Source organism: Echeneis naucrates, chromosome 20 (assembly GCF_900963305.1).
Source record: "Echeneis naucrates chromosome 20, fEcheNa1.1, whole genome shotgun sequence".
In the NCBI taxonomy this organism is placed as follows: Eukaryota; Metazoa; Chordata; class Actinopteri; order Carangiformes; family Echeneidae; genus Echeneis; species Echeneis naucrates.
Genome location: NC_042530.1, coordinates 1,212,187 through 1,239,881, shown reverse-complemented (window position 1 = coordinate 1,239,881; position 27,695 = coordinate 1,212,187). Strand labels below are relative to the sequence as shown.

Here is a 27,695-nt window from a genome sequence, read left to right as displayed (position 1 = left end):
GAATGAAAACCCATCCAAGGCCAGATAGGTCGGCGAACATGCAGCGGAAGTCTCTGGTGTTGCTGAGTTGCTTGGGACATCTTATGTGGGTAGCCAGGATGTTTGGACAGGTAACCTGAAACATGGGTCTGTTTTGGCTTCGTCGGTAGGTGGACAGGCCTCTGGGGCCGCTTGCCGGGCCGCTTGCCAGGCTCCTGGGGCACCTGCGGCTGCTGGGGCCACTGGGGCAGTTTGCCAGGCTCCTGGGGCACCTGCGGCTGCTGGGGCGCCTGGGGCCGCTGGGGCAGTTTGCCAGGCTCCTGGGGCACCTGCGGCCGCTGGGGCAGTTTGCCAGGCTCCTGGGGCACCTGCGGCCGCTGGGGCAGTTTGCCAGGCTCCTGGGGCCACTGGGGCAGTTTGCCAGGCTCCTGGGGCCACTGGGGCCGCTGGGGCCACTGGGGCAGTTTGCCAGGCTCCTGGGGCACCTGCGGCTGCTGGGGCGCCTGGGGCCACTGGGGCAGTTTGCCAGGCTCCTGGGGCGCCTGGGGCAGTTTGCCAGGCTCCTGGGGCGCCTGGGGCACCTGCGGCTGCTGGGGCGCCTGGGGCCACTGGGGCAGTTTGCCAGGCTGATATGGAATCTGTGGTAGCTGCGGTTGTACCTGGGGCTGCAGTGGTACCCAAAACATTGAAGGCTGTTTAGGCTGCTGATGACCCTGGGGCCACTCAGGCAGGTCACTGGGTTGCTGAGTAACCAGCAGTTCCTCTGGTTGTTTAGGGGCCTGATGCTGCAGTGGAGGTAACTGGGGCTGCTGAGGCAGTGGGGGTGCCTGGGGCTGCAGTGGGATCCAAAACAGTGGGGGCAGCTGGGGACTCTGGGGCTGCAGTGGTATCCAAAACAGTGGGGGTAGTTGTGGGTGCTGAGGCAGGTTGCTGGGCTGTTGAGGTACCTGGGGCTGCTGAGACAGAGGGGGTAGTTGGGGCAGCAAGAGTCCCTGGGGCTGCTTTGGTAGGTTGCTGGGCTGTTGAGATACCTCGGGCTGCTGGGGAACCTGAGGAGACGGGGGCTGATTAGGCTGTTGAGGCAGCAAGGGTACCTGGGGCCGCTGAGGCAGGTTGCTGGGTTGTTGAGGTACCTTGGGCTGTTGGGGAAGGTGAGGAGACTGGGGCTGATTGGGCTGTTGAGGCAGCAAGGGTACCTGGGGCTGCTGAGGCAGGTTGCTGGGTTGTTGAGGTACCTTGGGCTGTTGGGGAAGGTGGGGAGACTGGGGCTGCTTGGGCTGTTGAGGCAGCAAGGGTACCTGGGGCTGCTGAGGCAGGTTTCTGTGTTGTTGAGGTACCTTGGGCTGTTGGGGAAGGTGAGGAGACTGGGGCTGCTTGGGCTGTTGAGGCAGCAAGGGTACCTGGGGCTGCTGAGGAGACAGGGGCTGATTGGGCTGTGGAGGTACCTGGGGCTGCTGAGGCAGGTTGCTGGGCTGTTGCAGTACCTTGGACTGCTGAGGTAGCAAGGGTACCTGCGGCTGCTGAGGCAGACTGCTGGGCTGTTGAGGTAAGAAGCCAGGGTAGTGAGATACATATGACTGCTTAAGCCACTGAGGAAGTTGCAGCTGGTAGTTTGGCTGTGAGGCTACCTGAGGCACTTGGGGAGTCTGGGGCAGCTTGTAGCTCCTCACGTCAGGCTGCAGTGGCTGAAGAGGAAACACTGAGTATCTGAGAACTGGCTGTGGTTCTGTTTCAGAAACAACTAGGAATAATTTGTGCTGTAGCCACTTGCCTCATCTTCATCCAAGTTGGAGTCTCCATCCTCCTCCCCAGATCCAGCAGTCTGAACTGTTAGAGTCAACATTTTAGCTAAGTACTACCAACAATTTGTCCAAACACACACACCAAAAAAAAAAAAAAAAAAAAAAACCCCACTCACCATCTGATTGAAAGCATCCTACAGCTAGCAAGGACAGCAGCAACCATCTGGAGGAGACAGTCAAGTCACTTTCAGCTTTAACTTCAGAGCTGAACAGTTAATATTGACCTCTAAAACTCACCCTGACAGAAACCCCATGGCTTCAGCAACACAACTGAGCAGGTCTGAGGAGAACACACCGCTGCGCGGCCTGAGGTTCTCTTTATGAGCAGTCCACCCTTCATTTCCTGCTGGGCTCAGGTGTGAGCAGTTGGACTCAGGTGGGACCAATTAGACGAACAAAAGGTTGGAATGAGTCGTCGCTTTCAAATCCAGTAATAAATCCAAAATATTGTAGTGAATTGCTGGCTGAGCTCTTTTTACACCCAGATATTAGTACAAATGACCTGATCAGTCTCAGAACAGTGACACTTAATTAAAAATAAAAATTCAGAAAGAGCACGGAATAATACTATTAAATAATATAATATAAAGAAGTTAGTTTCAGTCGTCATCTCTTAAGAACTACATTTCCCATCAGTCACCATATTACGCAATGCTTATTGTACTTCCTGGAATGATATTTCAAAATAAGAGCGTAGAATGAACTCAGAGCTTCAAAACCGACGGAGATCGTGTCGTCGGACTTTTACTTTGAAACTGGGGTCATTCTTCCGCGTTTCGTCGACTCCCCCCGTCCAGAGCCGCAGACAGTCCGGACCTGCAGCGGGGTGATCCCGTCTGACCGTCCGGATCCAGGCAGCTCTCAGCCCGCCGAGATGAGGCTCCCTGTGGCCGGAGCCCTGCTGCTGTCGGCGGCCGCCTACTACGTCTACCTGCCGCTGCCCAGCGGAGTGAGTGAGCCCTGGAAGCTGATGCTGCTGGACGCCCTGCTCCGGAGCTTCATGAAGGCGGTGAGGATGGAGGGGGGGGGGGGGGGCAGACAGGTTAATGTGGGGCAGACAGGTGGATGTGTGTGGGGGGGGGCAGACAGGTGGATGTGTGTGTGGGGGGGCAGACAGGTGGATGTGTGTGGGGGGGGGGACAGGTTCCGTCATTAAAACCTGTTTAAACACCTTCAGGAATAACAGACTCCTGAACTCTGACCTACTAACTCCACACCGGAGTTACACACTGAAACTCCAACTGTACCGTCCTTTACTGTGTAATCATAGACAACAGTAATAATTTACTACACACAGGTGTGTTATATCTATCTATCTATCGTTATATAAAATATAACGATAGAATTGCAGCACTTTGTCAGTGGCAGCTTCACAGGATGACCTTTAACCTTTATAAGTCAAGTATTGAAGCGGTGCAGCCGGTTTTTAAACACACACACTGATAGACATTTTCCGACTGGATTTGTTTGTGTTGTTTTACCATCACAGTATCTATTATTGTTATATTTTTCAATAATAAGGCACGAGTTTTGCAGGTTTCAGGGTTTTGTGCGACTGGATAACACACAAAACAACAAACAACTGTGTTTTTTGCTTCCAGAGCGACGTGGCTCACGCTCTGGGTGTGTGCCATCGCGTCCACCTCCTGAACCGGGTGGTGTCCTGGGTGGAGGTGATCGAGGCTCGCTCCTGCCCCGCCGTGCACGTGACCGACTCCACGCTGGGCGGCGTTCCCACCAGGATCTTCCAGCCGAAGGGCGGGAGGGAGCTGAAAAGAGGGGTGGTGTATTTCCACGGCGGAGGGTGGGCCCTCGGCAGTGCCCGTGAGTGCCAACCAACGCTCCATACAAAAAAATAAATAAATGAATCAGTCGACATGACGTCAGCTTCTCTCACACAGGAATGCGGTCCTACGACCATCTTTGCCGGAAAATGGTGGAGGAGCTGGACGCCGTCGTGATGTCTGTTGAGTACGTTCTGTCACACAACCACAAACCCGTTAGGTCAGACTGCTGGAGTGATCCAGGTTATTTGTTGTTATTCAGCCGGCAGGACACACGAGGTGAATTTTCACAGACAGGAATTAGAGACATATCTATTTTAGGACACTTCTCAGACTTCCTGTGCTTCGTGTTGTTGCCATAGTTACCGCCTGGCCCCAGAGGCGGTGTTCCCAGATCAGTACGACGACGCGCTGGCGGCGTCCCGGGCCTTCCTGTCGCCTCAGGTCTTAGAGCGCTACAGCATCGATCCACGGAGGCTGTGTGTGTCCGGGGACAGCGCCGGGGGGAACCTGGCTGCCGCCGTGGCGCAGGAGGTAAACGAAACAAACGCACCTCATCATTTCTGCCAAATGTGTCTGTCACAAAAAAAGAGGGATCCTCCGTAGAGCAGTTTGTCATTTGGACTCATCGGGTCTGGAACTCTGCAGACCTTTTCCTGACCAAAACTCTGTTTCTGCAGCTCAGCTCCGACGACAGTCTGAGCGTGAAGTTCAAGGCCCAGGCGTTGATCTACCCGGTCCTGCAGGCTCTGGACTTCTACACCCCGTCCTACCAGCAGAACCAGGCGGTGCCGATCCTCTACAGGCCCGTCATGGCCCGTTTCTGGCTGCAGTATCTGGGTGCCGACTCGTCCCTGGAGCCGCTCCTGCTGGCCAACAACCACAGCTCCCTGGATCAGGCGGCCATTGGCGCCGACGCCCGCTCCAGGCTGGACTGGACCTCTTTGCTCCCGGGGGAGCGCAAGAAGCGCTTCCGGCCAGTGCTGAAAGAAAGCGGATCGCCCGGCGTGGTGGGTCAGGTGCCGGCACTGATTGACGTGAGGGCGGCGCCGCTGCTGGCAGAGAAGGGGGTTCTGGGTAGGACACCGAAAGCGTATGTGATGACCTGCGAGTTCGACGTTCTGAGGGACGACGGGCTCATGTACGCCAAGCGCCTGCAGGACGCCGGCGTGGCGGTGACCAGCGATCACTACGAGGACGGTTTCCACGGCTGCATGGTCTTCGCCTTCCTGCCGATGATGTCGAGCGTCGGGCAGAGGAGCATGAACAACTTCATCCGCTGGCTGGACCAGAACCTGTAGACCGACAAGCTGCTCTGGATCCTCGACAACCAGAATCCGCGTGTGAAGCCAAAGACATTCCGAGAAATCCGTCCTTTAGGAAGGAGGCGTCTGCAGCATATTTAAGATTTAAAAACACAGAAACAACCAATTAGTCCAAATCCAAAGCTCGTGTTAGAATCGCTGTTTATCTTATTTAAACTTTAAGTTTTAAACTGGAGGCCGCAAGTTTTAAATGTTTTAAAAAGGTTGGAGTTTTAAAAGCAGCAGCAGAGAAAAGATATTTAAGTTTCCTTTAAAAACTTCTCAACATCCAGACCCCAACGAGCCCTCCACCTAAAAGCATCCTGTCATTTATGAACAGCACGTTTACTTGGACTTTAGCTGAACAGAATCAAATCCAAAGCGTTTCTTGTCTTTTGTTTTTATTGGTTATTTATTGTAAATGTAATCAAGGTGAAGTTTGAATGTACACCGATAATACAAGAGTTGTAATTTCTCAGAGTCAGGTCGGTCAGGTATGTGCTCATTAAGCTAACCAACTACCTAACCAGCTCAGAGACACTGAAGCATTCACACACACTCCAAACAGGCCAGTCCACGTTGTGTGTGTGTGTGTGTGTGTGTGAGGTTAAAGTAAGCCAGAGTTCGCAGCTGTGTCCACTCACTGGATTGTGCAATAATGTATGTTTGAGTCTGCAGCTTCTCTCTCAGATGACCACTGTAGCTCAGGGAACGCTGCGGAGCTCCTGACCATGATAGCTGTGAAATTTGTGCATGGATTACTGTATCACCACGAGAGACGCCAGACTTCCCTAACGGACTGTCACGCCCCCCCCCCAAACAAAAACTTTGGCCCCAAATGAAACTAACAAGCTGATGGCGGCGTCGGCTTTTGGCGTTGGGCCTTAAACGCTGCAAGCCAAGAGCGTAGCACAAACACTGAGCTGAGTGTGGTCGAGTCAACAATGTTCAACGCTGTCATACCGACTGGGGGGGCCGGAGGGGGGATCTTGTTCCTGCAAACATTTTCTCCCCTTTTTTGGTAAAACAAGACCATGTTTGAGATTTTTTAAATCTGGACCTTTGAATGTTTCTGCGCGCTGTAAATTTAATGCTTTGTTCGAAATTCAGCATTAAAATGATTCCATGTTGTGTAAATAAGGTGTTCATGAAAAGACGGTTTGTTTTTGCCACACACAAACCAAACTGGCCCCAGATATCCCTCCATGGCGCCGTCACACCGGAGAAAGTTTGTGTATCAGCTGCAATCTGTTGAGGCACTCTGGTGGCCATATTGGATTTTTTTTTTTTTTTTACATTTCATTTGAGATCAGAATGAAAGATAAACACCAAACAATAATAAATAATAAGGAGTAAGAAATACATGCATAAACCATCTGTCTGAAGAAAATGAATGATCAAAGCTTATGTTGTAATTCTATATTATCTTCATTATATATACTGACACTGATATGAATATCTGGGTGTGAAATATTATATTATGTTATTCCAACACAAAGATTCAATAAATGCTTTCTGACACACTATAATGGAGTCATGAGAAGCTTTGTTAAAGTAATCCTGACGTTATTTAATATTTTGTTGTTGATCCTGTACTCTTAAAATAATTATCGTTGTGTCTACAGTTTGTGGAGCTGAATGTCACTTTAAACTGTCATGTTGGTTTTCAAGCTTAAACATCAGTTCATTAAAAAGTTTACAGGAAACATTTTGATGATTCACAATTTAATTCCTGAAGTGTGACTCAAATCTAAAAATATATAACTATTATACATATTAAACTTTTTCTTAGTTCAAACATTTCTCTCACTTACAAAGTTAAAGGCCAGTCAGTAAAAAACAAAATGAATAGTTATTCAGTTATTATCATATTCTGAATTAATTTAGACTGGCAGATAATCAGATTATATGTTATTATTTTTTGGCTATTTAAACAGGAGATGGCGCCAAATCTTCCTGAGCTGGAGGCTGTGATCAGTAAATCAGCTGTAGTAAATATGTGAAGATATTATTTATCGAGTGAATCATGTTTTTTTTCCTTCTCTTCTCGTTTTCATCTCAAAATTTTATGAACTTCATAAAATTTTACAGTTTCTCTTTGATGGATTTAGATATGAGCGCCTTTTTTTTTTCCTTTTTGTTAAATCACTGGATCGGGACGTTTTGAAGCTTTTGATTTACTCGTCCAACTTGATGTCCGCCGTTTTGGGGAGCAATAAAAAGTTAACAGAGCTGCCAAACTTTCTCTATACGTCCTCGCTCCACTTCTGAATGAAAACCTGCTTCGGCCTGCAGAGAAGCGCAGACCGAACCCGTCAGATGTTTGTGTGACAGACTCCAACATGCCTGCTGCACGCTTCTCCTGACGGACAGGCGTGGTGCCGTGCTCTTGGCAGCCGAGGCCTGCATCTGGAGCGCCACGGGGCACGCTCAGTGCCGCTCCCCACACACCTGACACCATCAGGAGCTGATTAGCCCAAACTGGGTGGTGGATCGGAGGGAAACACCTGTGAGACCTGTTTTGCTTGATCTCATTTGGAGTCACAGCAGATGGAGGACTTATTCCACTTATCCCAGCATGCAATGCGTGCACAGATCAGAGTGAGGACACATCTGAACAGGTCACCAAGTCCTGTCAGAGTTCAGAGCAGCTGAGGAAACCACGCTTCTAAAACCAGCCAAGCTCCACCGAGGACCGCCGACTTTAACTCCACATGATATGAACGTGCTGGTCTTTTCCAGTCAGGGAGGCAGTGAAAGGTTTCAGTCCAACATCTCTTAAACTAAAGTCCCAGTTAGTCCTGGGGAGGGGAGACTCTGGACTTTGGGAAGGAGCAAAGTCCAGTAAATGATCCAGAACCAGCAGCAGCCTGGTTTGATGACCACCACAGTCAGAGAGGGAGCTTCTTGTGACGTTGGTTAAGGGGGAGATGATAACTGATCACTGATACAGTGTTATGTTGTTTTTTTTGGGGGGGGGGGGGGTAAATTGTGAAAATCACCTCAGGCAGCACAAAGTTATGTGCAAACTTAAAAAAAAAAAAAGCTGCTAAATTTGGTGGAAAAGCAGATCAAAGTGATGAGATATATAATTGAATGTGAGGGAGTGTATGTGTGTGTAGTCGGGGGGGTCCAAACGCCCCCCTCCCTCTTTAAGCTGCAGAAGTTTCCATGCAGCCCTGATGGGAATTTAAATCATGCTCGACTTCATGCAGCTTTTCACTGTTTCACTGGCACTCACGTAGTAAGAGATGACACGCAGCAGCAGCGAGAACAAGCTGGCCCCCCACCCTCAGAGGCCTCCCTGCCCCCCGCCCCATAACAGCCCCGCTCCTTAATCAACGGGTGCCAAGATGATCATTTCTAAAGAAAGCACAATGACCAGGAGCAAAAACAAAGTGGTGAGAACCTGAGGAGGAAAAAACGGAGCGACTGGAATTCAGGAGGGAGAATGTTATCGCTGCAACCAAAGGTCATATTGTTCACTTCTTCTTCCTGGGGGGGGGGAGGGAGGACAGAGAGTGATTGGTAGGGAGGAGGCGGAAAAACCACAACATGGGCCTCAAACTGCACAAAGTCACAGTCAGTGTTTTACACACACACATAAACACAACATGGGCCTCAAACTGCACAAAGTCACAGTCAGTGTTTTACACACACACATAAACACAACATGGCCCTCAAACTGCACAAAGTCACAGTCAGTGTTTTACACACACACATAAACACAACATGGCCCTCAAACTGCACAAAGTCACAGTCAGTGTTTTACACACACACATAAACACAACATGGCCAGAAGTATGTGGACAGCAGAAGATGAACACGGGGCGTAAATGTGCTGCAGTTTCCAGACTTTCCAGATGTTTTGAACGCAGCAGCAGGGATCCGTTCAAGAGCATCACAAACTGTTATCCCACAATTGGAAACAAATGTTGGCAGCGAAGGTTAATGATGAAAACTGCTTTCAATACAAAACGTGTGTTAAACGATCTATACGCCTTCAGATTTGTAGGATCGTGTGGTTCAGGTCCCCGAGTGGGAAAATCTGTTTTTGTTGATTTTCTGTCATCAGAATTTAAGACAAAGACGAACCGTCTGGATGAGGGAATGAAACATGTTTCTGTCGATTTCACAACAAAAAGGACAGAAAGGAGAAACCAGAACAAAGACTTCGCCTCATGATTTACAGCCGCCGTGAACTTGAGCTGGAAGTTGAGCTCAGGTTAGCGGGCCGGTCTCTGATGAGTCCCAGGAGATCCTGGACTTGGTCTCCTGTCACACACAGCTGGTTCATCTTCAGGGAACCGCAGACCAGAACAGTCTGGACTCAGAAGGTCCTGGTTCAGGGATGGTGGTGACACACCAGAGTCCTGGAGGAACACAGTAGCAGAAGGACGTCCATGGACCACAGAGAGAGGTAAGACCCCCCAACACACACATGTTCACAGGCAGATTTCACGACCTGCACATGAACACACACACATTTTAGTAACTCTATCTGGAGGGGGTCTCTCTCTCTCTCCAGGGAGTGGCGGCCTCCTCGATCGGCCGTTTCACTCTGAACTCTGATTCCTGAAATGAAATGAAGCAGTGAGCCTTCACACACAGTATTAATTTTATCCGTTCCATTAGAAAGAAAGCAGCCCTCAGTGCTGAACAATATCACTGATACTCCCAACGCACACACACACACACACACACACAGACACACAAACAGGCGACCAATCAGCTTGCCGGAAACGTGAGAGCTGACCAATGAACAAATAGGAAACTTTTGGGGACTTTCCAAAGTTTCCAAACTTTTTTTGGCTCCACCACTTTTTTTTTTTTTTTCATGTTGACGTGTGTGTGTGTGTGTGTGTGTGTGTGTGTGTGTTAGAGGGTGTTTACCTTGGCAAGCTCTCAGACTGCAGAGAACTTAGAGAACATATTAGTTTTAACAATAATGTTTTGATAATTGATCTGTATGTTTATATTAAATATCTATTTCCACAAACATTAAAATTAAGTTGAAAACACACACACACACACACACACACACACACCAACCATGACTGACCAATGAGCTTACAGAGTTCACCATGTGGATTTGGTTTGTTTTTGGATTGACAGGCCGGTTAGTTTCACGGCTTAGAAATAGTTGATTGAATTAAATGTTATTGATCTTAAAAAGATGAAGCAGAAACAGAACAGACGTCAAATCCAGAAGAAAAATCACCAGAAAACAAAAAAAAAAAAAAGAAAAAGATTAACAATAGTACAAACAAACGAAGCATAAGGTGAAACAAATACCAGCTCAGGAATATGAACCATAAAAATAGTTGATTTGTTGAAAATTGATTATTCTGGTGTTTAAGGATTATTAGAGAATCTATATTAGTAAAACAGATACTGGATCTATTCTCAGATAATCAATGATGAGAGTCCAGAACTGAAAAAAGGAGGTTTTTGTGCTGCCTTGCTCAGAGCAGGATTCTTTGAGGTTGGGAACAAACATTATTTATCAAATCCTAAAAATAAAATGACAGATTTGCAGATCTTGTGATGTGTGAAGGCAGTAGATAAATGTTTCTGCTCTCTGTGAGGTGATGTCCGACCACGTCAGAGGACGAAAAGCGTTCATGGAAGTGAAACCCCAGCTGTTTAAAAAGGAATAATAAAAAATGTTGGTTTTCCATCCACCTGTTTTTATGTGGATTCTGAGTGGAAACGTTTAAAATGAAGTCACGGAAGAGTTAGAAAAAGCAAAAGGCAAGAAGATGAAAAGAAACAGAGTAAAAGGATAAATCCGAATTGATATGAGGCGTCCAATCAAAACATCCAGTGAGCTTTGATTTAAGCCCGAAAAAGACCATTTCTCTCATCCATCCAAAGCTTTCTCTATTTTCCTCCATCATTTAAAGAATCAACATCATGTTTTACTGAAGACTTGAAACTAGAGACCATAAAGTCACCAGGAGAAGGTTTACTGAGCAGATAAACCAGGGAGGAGGAGGGACAATTTCCCATAGACTTCAATACAGTCTGACTTTACTTTGGAGTCTATGATCACACCCAGTGGATAATTAGAGCAAACAGCACTGTCTGCCATCAGAAGTGGCTGCTGACTCCATAAATGGACAGAAAAGCCAGTTTCCTTTCCAGGTTGTGTTAATATTCATGTTGTGTCCACTCATTTGTTCTCACCGTTACCTCCTCTTCCTCCTGATCCACGTCCCGTCTCTTTTCACTGTCCTGACAGAAAAACATCATTAACTCGCTGCACAATTGCTGTAAAGGGACAAAAGCTGGTTTTCTGCAGCACAACTTGTAAACCTCCGACGGCCTCCTTTGGCTGAAGGCCGCCGGTCGAGCCACTTGAGAAGGAGAGAAGAGACAGAAGACAGATCTGAATGAGGAGGTCAAGGAAAAACACACAAAGTCTGCAAAGACAGACGGACAGAAACAAAGAAGGAGAGGCAGAGACAAAGGTTTGGGAGGAGGCGAGGGAGGGAGGCTGGACTTTGCGGGGGAGTCGGTCAGTTCGTTCTGCTCTTCGTATCGCTATCAAAACTTGGCAGCAGTTCAGGAACACACTCAGAGTTTGTGGTGAGTAAGACTTCTCAGACGGTCGAATGATTGAAATCTAAAACACAAAAACCCCCAGAAGGCGCGAAGACAAAACGCCGGCGGAGGACACGTTCAGGTTTCTGTCAGTGAGGATGCTGCGGTCACCCCCAGCAGGCCCTTCAGACATGTTGGAGGGGGCTGAAACCGAACCGGAGAGCGTCCCCCGGGGGGACGGTGGGGCGAAGGAGCCAGATTGAGGCCAGATGTTGCAGATGTAGGAACGAGCCAACAGGCCCAGGATCCATTTATAGGCCCCCCCCACACACACACTGCTCAACAATACGTAACTTCACGTCAGGGGAAAACAGACGCTGCTGCTAATTCAGGTCATCTTCATTCAGCTGCTCCTCAGATCATTTTTACAGCCTTCTGATTCGCTCTCTAACGTCTGGGTGGGCTGAAAATAAAGCAAAGTTTTGAAAGTTGGCATTTTTATAAGCAGCAGAATATTTAGGAGGCATTTAGAGACCTTTAAAGACGCGCCGGCTATTTGTGGCGGTACGAGGGTTAACAAAAGATTTGCAAACATTCAACATCAGGAAGGTCTTTTCCTGGGAAAAACCCTGCGGCACACAGGAAGTGACATGCTTTTATTTAGAATAAATCAAAGAAGAGCTGATGGAGAACAGGAACAGCCGCCGCAGTCGAACCAGCTGAGGAAGAAACGCCAAATTACAGATTAAACATTTAAAAGGAGAAACAGAACGATTGGCAGAAATGGTTTCTCTTTTGCTGTCTGGCAAATGAGCGGGAACGCGCCAGCGAAGATACCTGAACGTGAACTCTTCTGGGGGGCATTCATCCAGTTTCCACTAACCCAAAGAAAGAAAAGGGGAGCTGAAGCTGACTGACCCACTTTGGAAAAAAGGTGCTGATGATGATGCAACAACTGCAACGCCAATTCCTCCAATAAATACATGCTTACTGCGGTATGTTGGCTAATAATGGTAATGAGAATAAGGCTGAAAAAACCAAAAATCAACCGTGAACAACACAAAGATGAGCCGGAGCTGGCTGCTTTATCTCCTAAACGTCTAAAAGCTTGTTCATGGTTTTTATGATTGTGGATTCTCCGAGGACAGGAAGGACAAAAGTGATGAAACGACAGAGGAAATGCACAAACATCATCTGGCCTTCCTTTAAATTCGGTGGCAGGTCAGAGCAGATGGACCGCTGAAGGCCTCGGAGGCATGTTGGTCTTTTTCAACAGGTCAGCTGTGGCTCTGGTGTTTTTCTCTCCTCCACATTCAGAGGAGAGATCTGAATTATGATACCAGCGCTCACAATAAACCACAGAAGCCTATCTGTGTTTTCTCAGCACATACATGAACAATAAACTCAAACAGGGAAAGGCTCTTGTTCTGCAGGTCGGCCCCGCCTCCGCCTCCTCCTCCTGGGGAGGGAAGAAGTGGAGCAGCCAGCCTTCCTCCATTGTTCCTGGTCTGGAGGTCCGGGGAGGAGAGGGACGGCGGTCTGTCGTTATGACGGGCTCCGGTCCGAAGCTCGGGCTCCTGCTGCTGCTGGCGGTTCTTCTCCAGACGGTGGTGGTCACCATCACGGTGCTGCACTTCACCACGGCGCTCAGCTCGGTAAGAACCCGTGAGAAAGTTCTGTTTGTGTTTTTAACGAGCTCCGGACCTGAAACCGAGTCCTGGTCCCACAGATCCGCATCAGGCGGGTCTGCACGCACTTTCATTTCTCCTCCAAACAAGCACAAGAACAAGACCAGGAAGTGAAGAGCAGCTATTTTCTAATTATTTCTGATAATCAGGAAGTTTTTTTAACAGAGCTGTAGGTGTGTGTGTTGTTGTTGTTGTTGTTGAGCTGAACAAACTGTGTTTGTTTGGGTGAAGTCAGAGTCCTTTGGTTACCTGGATTCAGTCCAACACAACCCTCAGTCAGTGTTTACAGGAATCAATCATTAATCCAGAGATGCTGCAGAGAAACAGAGAAATGAAAGGTAAACCCAGAAAAGCCAAACGCGCCGAGGAAAATAAGTTGGCTCCGGTTTCCAGAGTTAAAGACAAAGATTATTAGTGTAGAAGGTGATTTACGACATTTTCTGCTTTAAGGAAAGAGGAACGATGTCCTGAGGAGCTGCAGCCGTTTATTACAAACTGAACTGAAACCAGAATAACCAAACTCCTGTTGTGTGTCTTTGTGTGACAGATGAAGGAGACCTTTGCCAGGAGCAGCGTTTCCTGCCTGACGGGCGCCGACCTCCAGAGGGTCACGGCCGTCCGAGGGGACCCGTGCTGGCAGGTCACCCAGCAGCTCCACCTGCTCATCGAGAAGGTGACGACAAACTCACCTGTAAACTCTCACGTCTCCCTCAGGCCTGATCCCTTCAGCCTGGGCCTTTCAGTGATTTGTGTTTTCCTCTGCCGGCCTGCTCGGAGGGAAAAACTCCCCACCCACTGCAGTCTGGACTCATTACTGACCCCCCCAAACACACGTCAGCGGCTCAGAAACAAACGACTGGGAGTTTTCCTTTTGTGATTTACATTCAGGTTCTGTCATCAGAAAAATGTCCGGGCACAGAGCTCCAGTGTTTAAACAAGCAGCTATTCCTGATCGGTGATCAGAAGCAAAACAAAACTTTCTCTGGTTCCATTTTATAAAGATCAAACTTCCTGAAACTTTCAGCCCAACGTTGTTTCACATTTGACTTAACTGTCTGCTAAATGCTACCGAGCGTGCAGCGTTTCTAATGAATTAATCCTCCGACAGCTGCAGTCTTAATTTAAATACCAGGTATCATGAATCGTAGTGGAAAAGGCCACTCATTTATGAGGACAGCAGTCTTCGTCAGGATGGTGAACACATGACAGAGTCATTATTATCATCCTGAAATGATCCAAATCACCGTCTGCAGATTCACAATGGGCTCCTTCAGAGCCGGATCTGATCCTGTGTGCTTTAATCAGCACAGGAATGCATTCACCTGCACAACACACACAGACACGCACCTTATTCTTCAGATATTGCTGTCTGTGCATAATGTTTGTTTTTGTTCCTCCTTTGACTTTAGCTGCTCTGGTTTTTTCTGACTCAACTGCTCGATGAAATTTAGTCTGAAACACAAACACGATGCTGATGACATTTTCAGCCAGTTTCAGTTTGTGCTTTTAACTCCAGATAAAGTCTGAATTAACATTTAAGGATATCCTGGGTAAATGTACAAATCGCCACAAAGGCCTATTTAGATTGTTATTTTATGCAGGCTAAAGCTGCATAATGAAATATAACTTGTATTTATTGGAAATGAATGAGTCAGTCTTTAGTTTGAAGTTTGAAGACTTCTGGAACATAATTTGGACAGAGAAACATTTAAGATTTCACCAAAAACCTGACTGAGTGTAGAAAAGGATTTCAGTCGCAGGTTCGAGAGGTCAGAGTCAAATGACACGATGAGAAAACTGCATCAGAGCAGCTGAGAGGAACTAATTTCTCAGGTCGATGACTGAGTGCTGAGGAAAAAGATGAGTGCAATTCATAGCATACATGAGAATGATGAAATATTCAGAGAAAGAAAGAAAATCCAGATTTCATGTTATTTCAGCGAGCAGACGGTGTGATGTCACCTAACATCCAAAAGACTTCAGAGACAACTGAATCCTGAGTCCTTTAATTCCCCCTAAATTCATAAATGTGCTGTGAAAACTGGAAACCCCGTCTGGTGACGGTCCGTTTTCCCCAGTTCGGACTAAACCAACATGGAGGTCAGGGATAAAATATTGCTGTCGTCAGTTTGGCAGTCGTAACATCTTATGGAGCCAATTAATTGGGCAGAGGAATGTAAAATACGAGGAAGGAGAGGGGGGACATGAAGGCTCCTTTTTATTCAGCGGAGGAAACTTCCTGATCCTTTATGTCAGCACATTTTCAGGGCCGAAGTCAAACAATGAGCTGGTGTTGAACATTTAGTATGGTGTTTTTTTTATTAGTTGTGTAAAAGTGTGTTATTGACATTCCATCATCTGACCGGAGTCTTTATCCAATCCTGTTTCATTTTAAAGGCAGAGTGCTGAAAAGTGCGCTCATGGATTCTGTATTTGTCTTTGCAGTCGCTGTCTCAGCGGTACCAGAGGCAGATCTCCTCAGCAGTCAGAGGTGAGTCAGCCTTTTAAAAACGACTGGCCTTTTCTATCATTCCGCTAACGGCTGTTCTTTTCATAATATTCTGTATCAGATGAAGTCTCTCGGGTGTTGCCCTCACTCGTGATGGAGGACAGAGCTTCGCCTCGTCCCAAAGTTGCCGCCCACGTCACCGGCAGCTTTGTGCCCAAACTGGACCAAGATGGCGGAGGTGAGTCCAGGAGGATCTGAGCTGGATTAAACTTTTCATAATGAGCTCCATCTTAAGGATCCTTTTCAGGATGTACTGTGTATAAATACCATCATCCAGTCCACAAAAGAACCATAAAAATCTCTCACTGCCTCAGGTTAGGTCAGTTAGGTTGCTCTAGGTCAATGGAGTCATGGGAACAAAGAGAAAAAACGTGATGATGAATTTTAAAATTTAAATGAAGGCTTCTATAAAAAAAAAAAAAAACTGTAAAATATGTATGCATGAATCAAATACGAATTTCGATTTTTGTTTTTCCACTTAGCAAAATAAATTCTTGAATATTTTTCATTTTGTTTTGCTGTCTTTTCCTGGTATGACTGACCTCCCCTCCCTCCTCTTTGTTTTAATATTATCCTGAATCTGTTTTGATTGTGTCTGTGCAGTTTCGGCTGGCCGTCGGGTTCAGGGCCAGAAGATCTCGTGGTGGGAGGGACAGAAGGGGCTGGCCTTCCTCCAGGACGTCCAGCTGGTGGACGGGGAGCTGGTGGTGCCGCAGCCCGGCCTCTACTACGTCTACGCCCAGACCTACTTCAGACACACCCACTCCCTGGGGGAGGAGAGCGAGGAGGCGGAGGACCGAGGGAGGCCGCTGCTGCAGTACGTCTACAAAAAGGTGAGTCAGAAGAGTATTCTCCAGTTTCTGTATCAGTGAGTCAGACAGGAAGTATGAAAAGGAGCATGTCGAGGTGATGAAGGTCGGTGTTTAGAGCGCCAGGCGTGGAGGCGTCTGCAGATTTATTTTTGTGAAACCACAGACTGGTGACTCACAGCGTCTTTAGAATGAGATAAATGAATAATGAAAATGACTCGAGTCCAGACGTGAAGATGTGTCACCTCAGAGCAAACGGTCAAACACAATCTGTCCGTTTTGATTCAGTGTCCAGTTTTATCACAGACAGACCGTCACTGCTGTCTGTCGTTATTTTTGAGGTGGAAGTAAAATCAGCTCTCTAAAATTCCCCGTCAAAGTTCATGCAAAAAATCTGTTTGTGGTCAAAATGTTATTTCATATTTCTAGTTATATTTATTTCACAGATTTGTCATTTTTCATCGATGTTCTGACATTTTAGATTTACTTCAGAGATTTTAATATTTCATTTTGTAGAGTTCTTGTTTTTGAATCAGCTTTGTGGGCATCAAAATGTCGCTTCCTGGGTCCAAAGATCCTCGAAGTTGATTCACTTTCAGATCTCCGTCTGTGAATCACATGATGTTGTTACAACAGGCCTCAAATTCCCAGCATGCATCATTCCAGGACGTGCGAACATGCTGTTTTTCTCACCTGTCCTCCTCCTGCCAGGTGAGCTCCTACCCGGTTCCCATTCTGCTGATGAAGACCAGTCGGACTTCCTGCTGGTCCCGGGGGTCCCAGTTCTCCCTGCACTCGGCCCACCAGGGGGGGCTGTTCCCGCTCAGCGCCGGCGACCGCCTGTTCGTCACGGTGACCAACGCCTCCGCCGTGGACATGGACGAGAAGAGCAGCTTCTTTGGGGCTTTCCTCATCAGCTAGAGGATCCGATGGAGGAACCCTTCAGCTCCACAGACGGACGGTCGTGTTTTTGTGATCTTGGTCTTTGTTGGGAGACGCCTCCTCACCAGGAGTCGCAGCTGAAAAGATCTGACGACACTGAAATCGTGTTTTGGAGAAGAAACAAAAGGGACTTGGATTAAAGGATTGTGTCTTTATGAGAACTCGTCACTAAAAACAGAGGCATTGTCTTTGATTGTGTCGAGGTCGGCGTGACCCACAGATGGTTTTGTTCCGACGTTTCTTGGAGGCAGATGTAATCTCAACCTTTATTATACGCGCCAATCAACGAATTTTCATTTGGGGTTCATCAGACGCCAACGTCCACAACCAAGGATCTGAGACCTCCATCTGTTCGTTTGCAAATCACAATAACCCCCTTTACAGCACAGTTTGGCTCTCCTTTTGGGACAAAGATAACTTTTTATTGTTCCAAGAGGGAAATTTTTAAATGTTCGTGTTTCACATTAGAAATATATGAAGCGTGCAACATGTGCAGCGGACAGATGGTGGTGTTTACATGAAGTTAGCATCAACAAACCAAAAATTAACTTGTTTTTACCCGATCTAAAATGAGCTGCCGTCCCATGATGATGAAGAAGTCCTGATAAATGAAACTGCAGGTTCAAAGGTCAAAGGGCAGAGATTAAGTGTGAGCCTCAATCACTGGCATAGTTAACAGCTTTTATTGTGTTTCTCCGGGTGGTAGCTGGCACAGTGTCAGTGGTTATGTTTCTTCCACCTTGATCTTGGATTAGGAAAAACCCCAAATGGACCAGCTCTGCATTATTAGCTGACGTCAGCAGAAAATCTCAGAATTCTCCTGTTGGGTCTTCATCAGCTCAGATACTTGTAAAAAGTTTTTTACTATGCATCTTCTCTAAGAAATGGTTGTAAGGAACTCCTCTCAGATGGTGATTGATCATCTGAGGCCAAAATATTGATCTGTATTATGTGTTTGTTTTTATGTTCAAGTGAGGTCTGGTCCTCAGCTCTTCATTTCTCAGTGAAAACCTTTGAGATCCAGTTGAGAGTTTTATACAGTTCGCCTTTCCTGACAACACCGGTGGAAGATAAAAGGTTTAACTTCATCACCTCTGAGTGTGTTCTAAAACTCTGCTGCTGGTGTTTCTGTTTGGCTGCAGCATCAGAGTACTAAACGTTCACTGACAGTTGGTATTTGTGTGCCGTTGTGTTGGGATGAAATGCAGATGTGGAAAACGTCATTCACTCCAGCATCCAAACAACAGAAACTTGGGATTTTTCAGAATTGTCTCCTTTGGGCTGCAGAGACGTTAAAACTGCAGAAAGGAAAGTTATTGATTACGTTCAACTGAAGGAGAGCTGGAAGCATCAGTGACTTAATATTTGTCCTGCTGCATCTTTATTGGATGACAGGCAGAAGGATGTCATCTGTTGCAGAGCGATCAAAAATGTATATTCTCTAATTTCCCCCCCAGAAATGTTTTAACCTTTGTAAACATTTGCTGCTATGATTTTTAGCTATGCAGTGATTTGAAGGTTTTGAAATGTACTAACTTTAAATAAGTATGTAGCATTTTTGTTGCAAAAACTCAAAGGTCAAAGATAAAGTCAGTCACTGATGAATCCAGCCAAATTTAATTAAAGTTAATAAGGTTTCCCAACTAAATGCATTGTGGGGTTTTTTTTCTTACCAATAACATGAATACAGCGTTCACTGTAGCATTTCTATAAATACAAAGTTCTTCTTCTTAATTTTTGTGTTTACTTGTCGTTTTGGTGTCTACACTCCGGACTCAATGTGCAGTAACGGGGTGGGGGGTTAAATTTGTGGCCTACTCTTTTGGTTGTTGTATTCTGTATGTTGGGTGCAGTCAGTCTTCTTTTTCAGCTGCAGCCTGAAAACCTGGAAGAAACGAGAAGATCAAAAATCAGAATCACTCCCCACCACCAAAAAAAAGCAACATCCCAAAATTTTTTCACCAAGTAAATGAAAACTAATGTGAATGTAAATATAAAAGTGGTTTTGTCTGTAAATATGTGAAATAAAAACATGATTCCTTTATATATGGTCCTTGATGCAACTTCTACAGAACTACCACTACTAAACATATAAAATTATACAGAATATAACAAACTGACATCAGTGTTTTGGACTGCTTTAAAAGATTTGGTTTGCTTCAAATGAAGATTCTTATTATTACACGATTATTATCTACAGACCACCATCTCCAAAACATTGTTAAAAAAAAAGAGAAACTTTAAAGTCATTGGACTCCCAATAAGGAAACTAAAAAAAATAAATCACCTAAGATGCTGTAATCAAAGCAAGAAAGCTGGAAAAAATTAGTGAACTAAAGCAGAATTATAAAATAGCATTAAATTTGAAAGTGTTGCAGTTTTCAAAAATCAGAAATTCATCGTGATTGCAGTGTGGTCACCTCAGTGATTCAAAACCAGGAAACAAGATCATGTCAGACTTAGAGCACTGCTTTCTGGACCTGCAAAGATTTTCAAATTACACATACTTTTGATTATTTTTGGTTGAGCTGACTCATTCAAAAATAACCAAAATGTAGCCGCCAAGAAGTAAAAATGATATTTAAACAGACAGATCATTTGTTGTAAGTTACTGGATATTTCCACGAGTCTTCTGTCCCCTGCTGGTGAGGTTTAAACGCTGGAGCAAGGGGCTCGGCGGCGTCCTCCGGTGTTGAGAACAGGAACAAGCAACAACGCTTTGGCTCCTGCAGACAGAGAGGGCTTCAAACAACAGCATGACAGAAAAATGATCACATAACACTCTGTAAGTTTTTGATTTTCTTTCTTTTTTGTGGAAATATGTTACAGTTATATTACAGGTAGTTAAATGCCCCAAGGGAGAACCCAAAAACAACAACAAAAAATAAAATAAAATAAAAATAAAAAATTGGAGACACCAGAAACTAACACTAAGAAAAAGACAGCAACAGTCCAGACTGGATCGACAGACTTTTGACAGGCAGAGTAGGCAAAATCAAAGCCCGACATGTAACCTGTGGCAAGAGACGTCCAATAAATACTGCAAATGTTAACAAAAAAGATTTTTTAAATGCTCTCCTTCTCTAGTCCTTGGTGGTATTTAGCAGCATGTGTGTAGCGTTCAGAAACCCGAAAACAAAAACAAAAAACTTGTGAAAAAAAGGCGTGTGGGGGGCCTGAAGTCAACCAGACATTTGAAAAACACAGGTAGTTTTTTTGTGTTTTTTTTTTAAAGGTGTGCGTGAGAAAAAAAAAAAAAAAAAAAAAGTGCTTAATACAAGAACACACAAAATTATCAACAGGTTATCTTTGCAACCTCGATATATTTAAACACACAAAATTCACCATTAATGACTTAGATATGTTTTTTTTATGGTATGAAACAACATCTCAGCACGATGTTTGTGTGTCCTGATTGTTAAACACTCAGCAGACAAACTGGTGTTCACTTCACGTCTTTCAGATATTATAGGAGATTAGATTGTTGTTTTTTTTTTCCTCTTAATTACATTCAGCTTTGTTAATGTGTTGTGTTTTCATTTCTGGTCGCCTACAGTTTACAGAACACAATCCACTGTTTACCTGTGTGAAAATATTCTGGTTGACTGCAGGGCACCCCCCTCCCCTTCCCCCCCTGCACCGGCTTCCATTGCTTTAAATGTAACTTATAAAATTTCATAAAACGTTTTCTGAAATGGAAACTGCTGAGTCCATGTACAAAAAGTTCATTTTATATAAATTACACCAGTCTCTGATGATGATGATGTCTCTGATCCTGCTAATACGGTTCATCTCCAAACCAAACCCTCCCCTCATACATACCCTCACATACACAGCCACTCACACACACGTGCACACACAGAGGCATGTAACCATGGTCAACACTCCCGTCTTTGCTACACAACATGCTCTACACATTACCCATAGTAGAGAAGAAAAACAACAAAAGAGAGACTCTATCCCCACTGAAATGAAATCGCTGCACATACAGTAACACTACATCTCCTTTTCCTTCTTCTCTTCCACGCCGATCTTTATGCGAGACCACGAGCATTGGGCAGTTTCGGGCGATGGACGGAGGGCGACCCCTCAGCTTCAGCTGGTGACCCTCACTACCGCCTGTCACTGTAGCTGCCTTGTTCTGGCTCTGCCACTGCAGGTCCCTGGTGCAACCCCATGAATAGCGCCCAAGCTGGCGGGGCGGGGAATGTGCGTGACTACTGACCGTAAGAGGGAGGTCAGGGTGGGTGGAGGAAGTCGGGGTGGTTGGGGAAAGGGAACGGGACCTCAGCAGTCAAACCGCATCTCCAGTGAATCGTCAAAGCCCCTGTTGTCGTGCCCCGCCCCCGACAGGAAGGTGGCGGTGACGGGCGCTCCCGTGGCGGTGGTGACGTTGAGGAGGGTGTTGCCAGGAGAGCTGGTGGCCGGGCTTCGGAGGGCTGCCGCGGTGATACTGGTGAGGTTGATGCCCAGCGTGAGTCGGGTTTGTTCCAGAGCTTTCTCTGGCACCGCGAAGGCCTCCAGCTTCTTCTCCCCGTTGGCCATGTAGGAGTTCTGGCAGCCGCGGCAGATACAGTCCAGACATGCCTGGGACAACAACATGGTGCATAAATAACGACAAACAGATCGCAGCCTTTTTTATCTGTCCAATATGGTTCAGCCTTTGAGGCTTATTCAGAGCGTTACAGCTCCGTGACAGTTTGAGTTTGAGATGTTTGGTTTTCTTTATCCATAAAGAATCAGCTCTCTTTCTCTTTTAACTTATCTGTGTTTTATATATAATTTATTACACAGTACAGACGTGCCAGTCCAACTTTTGTTGCACTCTGGAGACGCTATAAACACAGAGCTGTTTTGATAAAAATGCAACCCTCATTATAATGGCACTAAATCTGTTCATTGTGCCGTTTGATAAGAAATGAAAGGGATAAAGTATTAAGGAATAAAGTATATCAGATAGTCTTGGTGTCACTTGTTGCTGCTGGTGTTGTGTGTGTTGTTCTGTATTGACAGATGCTGTGACGTAATAAAATTAATAAATAAATAGAAATTGTAAGTGGCTTTAGAGGTCAAACAGCTGACGCTCTTATGACTGTGTCAACAGTATTTCAACCCCCACAGACTCCCAGAGAAACAGATGTGTTATGAAAGTCACCAGTAAAATGATCCTCTGGGTGGGGATTTAGAGTCATAGTGTGTATGATGCTAACCAGATTTTTCTTTTGGGGGGTGTCGAAGAATGGGTGCAGGTAAATAATATTCTCACCTTGCGGTTGGAGTAGCAGGGACAACGCTGCCCCCTACAGGTCAACACAGAGGGGTTCTGGGTGGCTCGGCCACATTTGCAGCCCTTCTTCTCCACAGGCTTTTTGTACAGTGGCTTTGAGGGGCTGGGGGGGTGAGTCAGAGGATGTGAATGAGGGTGGGGGGGTACGCGGTCACGGGGCTGTGCACGGGGTTTGGGGGCCCCTTGCCTGGCCTTGGTATAAGCCTTCTTGGTAGCCCCGTGATGCTCCACAGTCTTTTTCAGTGCCTTGTTGGAGACCAGCACAGCTTTTCCCACTTTTGGGGGTCCACCATTCGGGACTGGGGCCAGGTGGGGGTGTGGCGAGGGTGCAGGAAATTTAGGCTCTTGTTTTGTGGTGGTGCCAGGGTTCGGGTGGTGGGGGGAGCTGTTGGCACCGAGGGAAGGGCCTCGTAGGAGGCTGGAGATGGGGAGGGGTTGCACTTTCTCACTGTCACTTTCTGAGCGGGAGCGCTTGCGGTGGCACCGAGGGGGGACGCGGGGGATGACTGTCGAGGGTTGAGGGGGAGGCTGCAAGGATGGCTGTGGGTGAGGCCGGAGGGGACGGGGGCTGTTCTCTGGGGGAAGGGAGGGGATGAGGCGGGAGGAGTCTGGCCCAGACGGGCAGTGAGGCCCATTGAAGCTGGACTGAGGTACAGAGGGAGGGCAGTCCGGTGGGGGGTTGGGCTCAGGTGCGGGGTCGGGGTCAGTGTCCGTCTCCAGAGTCCTGAGCACTTCCTCAACACTCAACAACAACGGCCCCCCACCGTGTTTTAAGTCGTCACCAAAAGTGCCGATGTCACAAAGCCCCGCCTCCCCGGCCCCCGTGACACTCACGCACACTGGGATCTCCCCGGAAAAGCTTTCCTGCTTGGCAACGCCGCCACCAGTTTCTATGGTGATGGGTTGCAGAGTGTCCGAACTGACCAGGCCATTACAATCATGCAGTCCATTAATGCTTACGGTGCTCGACTCCTCCCCCTTGAGCTCCTTGGTGGGAGGAGCCTCAGTGGGCTGGACGCCGTCAGAGGTGGAGGCCGTTTGCGACAGCCCGACTGAATCTGAAATGTCCTCCGCCTCCGGCTCACTCTCGGCCAACGTAAGGCCCTCATTGAGGATGGCCTGAAGATCTGGTGAGTCGCTGGCGGCGCTGGCTATGTGCGGAGCGAGTGGCGACTGGGTGATGTAGAGACAGAGCCTCCTGTAACAGCGTACAAGCAAGGAGAGCTGCCTGTTTTCCTCAAAGCGGGAATAGTCTTTACACCAACTACAGGACGGCTTCAGCTGCATCCTCTGGCCCTTACAGCCTCGACAGACGTAGTGCTGACATGACGAGTCGGTGGGAGCGATGGGGTCCTGCAGCAGGTTACCTGGAGACCATAAGAGAGGAAGAAAAGGCAGGAAACATTAATACATCGATGTTTCACAGGAACAGCTCGGGCTGATTCATTTACAGACTGTCACAGGATCCAGAAAAAGCTTGTCAGCATAAACAACAATAAAAAAGTAACCACATCCACGTCCCTGAAAAAATGAGCTCTTATTATTGCTTCCTCATTTATGCTGTTTCCTACGTCGACATATATTTGTAAACCTGAATGGTGCCTGGAAACCTGCCAGACCAGGATGACAACCGCTCTTTGAGAGGACTTCCTTGGCAACACTGATCACTAGGGAGTGCAGCTGCAGATAGGGGGGAAAAAGGATGAAGGTCCATTCATAAGAAACAACCAACCCTACACAGGCTGTACCTCCTGTCTAATAAGTCCCACATAGCTGCGGAAAGTCTAAATTTAACATGACGTATGGGGCTGGTTTCAGCTTGAGCCATTATTTAGGAGGTTAGCTTTATATATCACCTTTACCTGCTGGAGTCTGGAAAATACAACATCAATAATTCAAATATAATCCACATACATATCCATTTACAGACAAACTGCCCCAAAAAAAGCTTCCTCTGTAGTTCCACAAAACACAAAGCATGGCATCTACACTCACTGTGGCTCAAGAAGAGTTCATGAATCATGCATGAAAAATGAAAGCATGCATTAACTACACTGTCAAAGCAAAGAAAATTATTTCCAACCAAATACCAGCATGCACAGTGGCAGACACGGATTGGTTTAGCTGAGCTTTTGAAGTATTGAGGTATTTAATTTAATTTGAATGAGAAAACGGACTTCTTTAATGAAAAGATGCTTTAAAGGGAGTGAGGCAGAGCTTCAGTGCCCAACATGATGAGCAGAGAGGGGGTGTGAGAGGGGGTGTGTCACGGTGGGTGTTTCTGTGGAGCATGGTGCCTTCACGGAGCTGCGGACAAACCGCTGTCTCACTTTGTAAACAAGACTGGGGAAATGTAAAAACGGCTCATTTTCTAGGTTTCATGCTCTGCCATGCAGAAGGAAATGTAATTATTTAAAGAGTAGACATCTCCACGTCTTTCACATCAACATATGAAAAACTGGCGTCACATGTAAAGCAGCCTTCTATACTCAGAATGAATCTCAGCATTTGTCCTGATGGAGCTTATAGCTCCAGTGATAAAGAATTCAGTTTCATTGGGCACCGTTGGTCTGTTTTAGTCAAAAATAAGTGTTTACCATTTATTTTTTAACATTGGATGTTAATAATCATACACTGGCCCATATTATGTATAAACACGGCACTGTCTCACGTGTGATAAAGAAAATACTTCTGGTAAATTTTGATCATCCATGAATGTGTACTTTTTATTTAACATTTTTTTTTTTTTATTTATTTTAGGTACAGCACTTGAATGTCTCCTGGTGTTGAGACGCACCGATTGTGCCTGAAAGCAGCATAATTTAAAGGCTCGTTCCCTCCGCTGACAACAACTCACGTTACCGACATCCTGTCCCAAAACACCGGCACGTTTTCTGGCCGTGTTCGTGATAAATGAGATAAATGTGCGGAGCGGACTCACCGCAGACCAGGCAGGACAGGGACTGTCGGAAAAACGGCAGCAGCTTGCACAGCTCCGCCAGGGCCCGGGGGTCTCGGGGGTCGCACTGCAGCACCGACCGGCTGGCAGACACGTAGAGAGAGGTGGCATTCACCGGGTTCATCTCAGCTGCCTGGCCCGGGGCTCCAGTCCGGTCCGGTCCGGTCCGTCACTTCGTTACTATCAGTACGTCAAAGCACCCGAGGTGAAAATGTTGGGGAGTCCGGGGGCTTTGAAGAGAGCATAGATGAGTGTATATAAAGAAAGAACTGAAAATAACCCCAGATCCGGATCAGTCTGTGCACAGAGCACAATCGAGGCTTCTCATCTTCCCCCCCACCGACACAGGTCCAAATCCATCCACCCGAACAGCCCCGGCTCTGCTGCTGCTGCTGCTGCAGGAGGGGCGATTACCGCGGCATCCAGCGGGAGGCCAACCGTGCATAAAAAAACGTCGGTTCGTCCAAGTCGGTCCGGTCTGTTTCCATACAAAGCCGGACCAAGCTGCACCTTGTGCCGCCCTTTAAACGGGACTCGCGGCCGGTTAGCTCCGAATTTCAGACGGGGGCTTTGGTGAAGAAGTGCTGCGGTCTGCGATGCATTTCCCCCCCCGATATCCCGAAGTCCACATGCATGCTCGCCCTGGGTTCGTTGGAGTCGGTCCGGGGCCGGTCCCTCACGGTGTGTCCGGGCCGGAGCGGGGCGGCCCCGGCGGGCTCGTGCTCGGCGGCGGGGCTGTGTTATTGTTCAGCAGAGATTCATGGCGGCTCGAAAACAAAACAGGCCGCCCCGGCTCCAAGCCGTCCCCCTCCGGGGAGGAACGTCGACAGCTACCGGTGGACGAAGGTGGGGGAAAGGGCCCGAACAGAGGCGGCGGGCTGTTAAAATTAAAATAGCCTCAAAGCCTTCAGCGCTTCTCCGGGCGCGGAGGAAAATGAGCCGACGGAAGAAAGCCTCGGGCTCCGGTGACAGCGCTGCCCGCCAAGATGGACCAGGAAGCCGGCTACAAAAGCAAGGCCGCTCCGCTCTTCTCTGGATTAGCGGGGCTCTCCGGCTGCCGCCGCCGGCCTCGTAGAGGAAGTATTCGGAAATAAAACCAGCTTAGACGGACTTCGTCCTCCGGGAGCTTTTGGTGAAGCCACGGGGCGTCTGCGGACACCGTCAGTGAATTAAATCCCGATCCCCGGACCCTGCTATCATTAGCCGGGCAGCATTCCTGATACCTCCCGTCGTTTGTCCACACACAAACAAGGGGGCGCTGCGGCCCAAGTATCGCGAGAACACAGATGACGCGGGACATTTCAAAACAGCAAACAAATAAATAAATAAATAAAGTATTTTTTAACCTCTAAGGTTACTGAATGCATATTTATTTCACGTTTGAAACATTTTGTGTTTATTGTGCATTTTTATTTTAATTATGTGAGAAATGAACAGGTACGTTAATTAATCCCCCTTTTTAGCATTTTTGAGGAATAATAAAAAACACAAACAGATGTGACTTTCTCCTTTTCCTGTGTACCAAAAGCTATGAGCCTTTTTCATAGATATTTATTCTAATAACTGTCTAGTTTTAGTTTTTTGGTAATTCTTTTACTAAATTAAGTGAAAGAAGAAATAATGCATCTAACCCTTTTATCCACTTGTGTTGCTGCTACTAAAATGATGAAGTCACAGTTTGCTACGATTGTCCGTTACCCAATAATTTCCCATTTTGAAATAGCGCACGCTTATATGTGTCATTTTTGGACAAATCCCTCAGTCAGTGTTTTCCCTGACTAATTCGATGTCAGATTACGGTCAAACTTTAACTACACAATTCCAAGTTTTCTTTATGAGTCATGAAGTTTATGTAAGGAGTTGCCTTTTAATGAATAATAACAGTGACTTCATCTTTACATCATGCAGTTTGTAAATTATTCCAGTCAAACAGTTACAAAAGGATCACCATAATTAGATGAACAATCACCCAATTAGTTAAATATACTGGCAAGTCATGATGACAAGATCCAGCAGCTGAAGCAGCTACAAGTAATTCAGTATAATTCATTACTTTGCATTCTCTGGAAGCCTGTTTGTCAACAAT

The 27,695-nt window shown here is 46.8% G+C and overlaps 3 protein-coding genes across 6 annotated transcripts; 2 read left to right on the top strand and 1 right to left on the bottom strand.

The window, feature by feature from the left end:
• Nucleotides 1-1,904: 1,904 nt before the first annotated feature.
• LOC115060655 (neutral cholesterol ester hydrolase 1-like) lies at nt 1,905-6,468 on the top strand. Its single transcript, XM_029528648.1, has 5 exons — nt 1,905-2,790; nt 3,383-3,605; nt 3,683-3,752; nt 3,928-4,099; nt 4,246-6,468. The coding sequence occupies exons 1-5, from the start codon at nt 2,656-2,658 to the stop codon at nt 4,864-4,866; spliced, it is 1,221 nt and encodes a 406-aa protein (XP_029384508.1). The 5' UTR covers nt 1,905-2,655; the 3' UTR covers nt 4,867-6,468.
• A 6,323-nt stretch (nt 6,469-12,791) lies between these two features.
• LOC115060742 (tumor necrosis factor ligand superfamily member 10-like) lies at nt 12,792-19,409 on the top strand. Of its 2 annotated transcripts, none has more exons than XM_029528804.1 (6): nt 12,792-13,070; nt 13,651-13,776; nt 15,549-15,594; nt 15,674-15,790; nt 16,216-16,445; nt 17,133-19,409. In XM_029528804.1, the coding sequence occupies exons 1-6, from the start codon at nt 12,807-12,809 to the stop codon at nt 17,340-17,342; spliced, it is 993 nt and encodes a 330-aa protein (XP_029384664.1). In that variant the 5' UTR covers nt 12,792-12,806; the 3' UTR covers nt 17,343-19,409. The 2 variants fall into 2 exon arrangements, with proteins under 2 accessions (XP_029384664.1, XP_029384665.1); XM_029528805.1 differs by having other exon boundaries at nt 15,549-15,598; nt 15,717-15,790.
• msl2b (MSL complex subunit 2b) lies at nt 16,024-26,861 on the bottom strand. 3 transcript variants are annotated; one of them, XR_003842285.1, is made up of 7 exons: nt 25,592-26,861; nt 22,630-24,017; nt 21,353-21,950; nt 19,976-20,089; nt 19,784-19,843; nt 17,115-19,248; nt 16,024-17,028 (listed from the first exon to the last, which is right to left on the bottom strand). XR_003842285.1 is itself a non-coding variant. In XM_029528803.1 (3 exons), the coding sequence occupies exons 1-3, from the start codon at nt 25,731-25,733 to the stop codon at nt 21,651-21,653; spliced, it is 1,830 nt and encodes a 609-aa protein (XP_029384663.1). In that variant the 5' UTR covers nt 25,734-26,861; the 3' UTR covers nt 20,778-21,650. The 3 variants fall into 3 exon arrangements, 1 of the variants encoding a protein (XP_029384663.1); XR_003842286.1 differs by lacking the exon at nt 19,784-19,843; XM_029528803.1 differs by lacking the exons at nt 16,024-17,028; nt 17,115-19,248; nt 19,784-19,843; nt 19,976-20,089 and having other exon boundaries at nt 20,778-21,950.
• Between the last annotated feature and the right edge of the window lie 834 nt (nt 26,862-27,695).

Bases quoted from the DNA above. Each gene is read 5' to 3' on its own strand.
- LOC115060655 (XM_029528648.1), top strand. From the start codon at position 2,656: ATGAGGCTCCCTGTGGCCGGAGCCCTGCTGCTGTCGGCGGCCGCCTAC. The intron at 2,791-3,382 runs GTGAGGATGGAG...TTTTGCTTCCAG, and splicing joins TCCGGAGCTTCATGAAGGCG to AGCGACGTGGCTCACGCTCT. The intron at 3,753-3,927 runs GTACGTTCTGTC...TTGTTGCCATAG, and splicing joins GCCGTCGTGATGTCTGTTGA to TTACCGCCTGGCCCCAGAGG.
- LOC115060742 (XM_029528804.1), top strand. From the start codon at position 12,807: ATGAACAATAAACTCAAACAGGGAAAGGCTCTTGTTCTGCAGGTCGGC. The intron at 15,791-16,215 runs GTGAGTCCAGGA...GTGTCTGTGCAG, and splicing joins ACTGGACCAAGATGGCGGAG to TTTCGGCTGGCCGTCGGGTT. The intron at 16,446-17,132 runs GTGAGTCAGAAG...TCCTCCTGCCAG, and splicing joins TGCAGTACGTCTACAAAAAG to GTGAGCTCCTACCCGGTTCC.
- msl2b (XM_029528803.1), bottom strand. From the start codon at position 25,733: ATGAACCCGGTGAATGCCACCTCTCTCTACGTGTCTGCCAGCCGGTCG. The intron at 24,018-25,591 runs GTGAGTCCGCTC...TATGGTCTCCAG, and splicing joins CCTGTCCTGCCTGGTCTGCG to GTAACCTGCTGCAGGACCCC. The intron at 21,951-22,629 runs GTGAGAATATTA...TTGTTGTCCCAG, and splicing joins CCTGCTACTCCAACCGCAAG to GCATGTCTGGACTGTATCTG.